The following is a 4,061-nucleotide window of genomic DNA, read 5'->3' as shown; positions in this document are numbered from 1 at the left end:
AGCTGCCATACTGAAATTTAAAATTTAATTACCCTATCTTCAAGCCTAATCCTTTGTTGATTCAATGCTAGAATCTGTTCTACATAAAAAAGGGCTAATTATATTTAGAATTTACATTATATTTTTTTATGTTCCCAAATTTTTTAAATAAAAATATAAATTGAATATAGGAGAAGAATAAGATAATTTAATAAAGTTTTTTACGGGAAAAATAGATCAAGATATATTAAAATAGTCAATATATTTTATATTTATTACATGTCAATAAATAATATGTTCATTCGTCACTTAAGCAGAAAACTGTAAGTATCTACCATTAAAAAAACCTGGAAACAAATATATTCATTTAAAAAAAAAAGAATTATCACAAATTATGAGGTACAAAAATCATGTAAAACTACTCTGTACTAATACAACAGTCTAACCTGGTAACTTAATAACCTGGAGATATATGTACCCTGGTAATGAGAAATGATCAGTTACACACAAATACATAATCGCATGTGGTCATGCACTAATGTCTGCACTCGGACTCACAGCACAGCAGAATCTGCAGGCTCTTTCTATCAGTGACATCTTAAACATATATCTAACCATGTTCTAGAAGCGGAAGGGCTCTGTTCATGGTACAGTAGAATATGTCCGGAAGCAGATGGGGAAAACAGCAATGGAAGGAAGACGAGAATCGCTAAAACTTTCGGAAGTGAGATACACACCTACACATAACCAATTGGTCAGTACATTTGATCAGGGATATGAAAACAAATGTTGCGTATCTAGTTCGAATGATTAGATTACCATATGCAAATATCAATCGTTCATCGCCTACGCTTGAAAGAGTGAATTTATTTGTGAAACCCTGTCAAAAGATGAAGCAAAAACAATAAATATGCAGTGAATCCTTTGTCTAAATATCAAAGTTAGGGTAATAAACCAAACGATAATAAACAGGTGATTTTAATGCATACAATTTCGTCTTATCTCAAAATTTATGGTTATTGACTTGATCCAACTACAACGACGATACAATGTATTACAATAAAAATGATATAGAGCGCACAAGGGAAAAGGTAATGCATCCATAAAGATGATAAGCATTACGTAAAAAAGAAATGAAATTCCAAAAGCTAATCGCTAAGAACAAATGGACCTAATATGATAATTTATCCAACTGATCCCATAGTTAGCTTTTTTCCATTTTTCCATGATTTAAAGTGACTGAACCCCTCTTCCAAGATTACGTTTTAGGATAATATTAAGATATTATGTTCCCATAAAACTTCGAAGATTTACAATTAAAAGTTTACAAGTGTAGCCTAATCTTTAGATTTCGAACTTTTTTTTTCCTTCCAAAATACGAAATTACAAAGCACATAGATATAAGAATTGAGTTCAAAAATCAATACATTAAATTCAGTAAAGTTATTCTAATCAAAGTTTACGTTAAAAACATATAAATACTATTGATTATCAACTACTACTAAAAAATTGAAAGTTCCTGACTACTATAGAGCAAGGAGCGCATAAGACACATAATATGTGCAAGGGAAAAACCTTCGAATTGTGTCCAAATTCCAAACCATGCCAGGAAAATGGTATTACAGGAACTTCCATTGTTTAAACCTAAAACACTATTCTTAGATTCATACTGCTGAAAGGAACAGAAAAACTAGAGTGCTGCCATCTTGCACCACCCCTTGCAGTACAGTTATCACTGTGAAAAATAATGGGAGTATGAATCATTAAAAAAAAATTATAAAGTGCTATAAAATAAAATAATATATCACTTCATACAATCTCTCATCAAACGATATGGGAGGCCTCTTGATATATATCAGAAACAACAGACAAATATAACAGAAAAGATTTGAGTCTGCTTTCTTGATTAGTATCATATTATAAATACAAATATCCAGGAAGAGACCTAGTACTCTCACTAGAGCAAGAGTAGCTCAATACAAATTGAATTAAGCCTGTTCTTCACACACTCATTGGCTCATCCTTTGACAATATATTCTCTCACATTCTGTACTTGCCAAATATAGAAAATATCAATTTATTCTCCCAGATTTCACACTCATTAACAATATATAATAAAAAAATTAGCAATAACAATTAGACATTCTATACATCTCTTTATTATGCCTAGAGTTATACAGCCATTTTATAAAGCCTAGAAAACATGTGTATCTAATAGGGGCTCTATCATCATCTAAGAGGTTTATATGAATGTCTCAATGATGTCACAGACACCTCAAATCCACCCTATATATCGTAGGAAGCAATGACCGAATCAGGTAACAACATACAATTTTCTTTTCTCAAGCCCTAATACAGCAGAGAAGCAGTACTACACTAACATGAAGAAATAAAATGGAGAACAGAAGTGACCAGAAATTCACATATAACAAAGTGAAAGAAGATATTAAGGAAAAGCATAATGATCCATATATAAATTTATATCTTACGACTCAAGTGACCAAAGATAAGCTCATCATGGTATAGATGACATAACAAAAATAATGACCTCAAATCTTTCCAATCCAACTTGATCCCTCACCAGAAGCTAGACCATATCAGAACCACCAGGGGTAAATGCACTCATTCTTAATGTCCTTCCATTTCCTGCAGCAAGAAACCGTACTGAAGGCAGTGAAGGATCTGTAACTGATTCAATCTCAAGGAAGTCAAGTTCAAATGTGCCCGATTTTTTTAGGCTCAAGACAAACACAAGTGCAGTCCACCCCAAGATAGAAACTGCCCAGTAATTATTCATCCCATGAATCAAACCCCAGGAAATAGAGTACCCAACAACAATTCCGGACAAATGTCCAAGAAAACTTGCTTGAGGAACAATTATCGAGGTAAATATGAGAGACTCAAATGGAGCGAAACTAATTGGAAGCGAAAGAAAGCCAAAAAGATTTAATTTTGATGACGGCTGCTTTACTGACAAAATAGTCATCCAACCAAAAACCACACAGGAATAACCAACAGCAGTCACCCTCCGGAAATACTCAAACTTGAACCTATTAATCAAAATGTGGTACGATCCTAAAACCAAAAATCCCGATAAAAGTACCAATACAAGTGTATACTGCAAATAAAACTCAAACCCTAAACCCATATGGTCCAAACTTTCTACAACACCAAGACTCCAAAGGGCACTCATATTGAACACAAGATGAATAACACTGATATGCGAAAAAGCGGAAGTTATGATCCTCCAATAATGCCCGTCAATGGCAGTTTCATAACTCAAGCCCACATGAACATACCCAATATTTTTCTTCTGAATGTAAAACCAAATTGCACAACATATACCAATAATACAACTTGTAGCAGGTTTCTCCAATATCTCATATACTAATGGCTCACCCATTTCAACAATAACACATAAAATATATTTCTTCTCAATCAAGCCCACTTAAAATGATCACAAACCCCTGTTTCAATTCTTAAACAAGACAACAGTTGAAAAGAAGACAAACCCAATTTCAAGAATTCATGAATAACAGGTATATAGATCTAACAGCACTATTAACTTACAGCAAAAGCAACAACTGGGTTTCGAATAACATAATATCCGCTATATCAAAATTCAATAAGAAGCCCTGAAGAATAATAAGAAGGGGGTGAATCTAATGGAAAAAATATGAGATCTTGAAGATTAACAATAGTTCAATTGGGTATAGTTGTATTTAGGAGTATTTTGTTTTGGCAAGGTAAATAAGCGTGTTAATTTAACAGCTATATCTATCTCCCCGCTGTTTCTGTAATGCACTGGAAAATGGATGCACAAATCAATCCACGAGATGCACTTACCAAAACACCCTTTTTCTTTTCATTTTTCTTGTCCAAGAGATCTCATTTTTCAAACTAATTACTTCCTCCTTAATTAGTTGTTTGGTTTCGAATTTTGATGGTTAAATTTAACAAAATTTAAAAGAAATTAATCTATGCTATACTGTGAGGGCTGTATTCAATCAAATTTAAAAAAAAAAAAATTGGATTCTTGAAATCAAGAGGTATTCAATTTGGATTTTAAAAAATCCTTTGAA

At 32.7% G+C, this 4,061-nt stretch overlaps 1 protein-coding gene across 5 annotated transcripts; it reads right to left on the bottom strand.

Moving 5' to 3' along the window:
• Nucleotides 1-323: 323 nt before the first annotated feature.
• On the bottom strand, nucleotides 324-3,847 carry LOC141678066 (RHOMBOID-like protein 13). 5 transcript variants are annotated; one of them, XM_074484270.1, is made up of 4 exons: nucleotides 2,469-3,847; nucleotides 1,555-1,714; nucleotides 799-859; nucleotides 324-716 (listed from the first exon to the last, which is right to left on the bottom strand). In XM_074484270.1, the coding sequence occupies exon 1, from the start codon at nucleotides 3,380-3,382 to the stop codon at nucleotides 2,567-2,569; it is 816 nt and encodes a 271-aa protein (XP_074340371.1). In that variant the 5' UTR covers nucleotides 3,383-3,847; the 3' UTR covers nucleotides 324-716; nucleotides 799-859; nucleotides 1,555-1,714; nucleotides 2,469-2,566. The 5 variants fall into 5 exon arrangements, with proteins under 5 accessions (XP_074340371.1, XP_074340368.1, XP_074340370.1 ...); XM_074484267.1 differs by having other exon boundaries at nucleotides 2,528-3,846; XM_074484269.1 differs by having other exon boundaries at nucleotides 2,561-3,846.
• Nucleotides 3,848-4,061: the final 214 nt, after the last annotated feature.

The sequence above is a fragment of the Apium graveolens genome, chromosome 8, assembly GCF_009905375.1.
Source record: "Apium graveolens cultivar Ventura chromosome 8, ASM990537v1, whole genome shotgun sequence".
NCBI classification, from domain to species: domain Eukaryota; kingdom Viridiplantae; phylum Streptophyta; class Magnoliopsida; order Apiales; family Apiaceae; genus Apium; species Apium graveolens.
The sequence above is the reverse complement of the archived record's forward strand: the minus strand, read 5'-3'. Positions and strand labels throughout refer to the sequence as shown.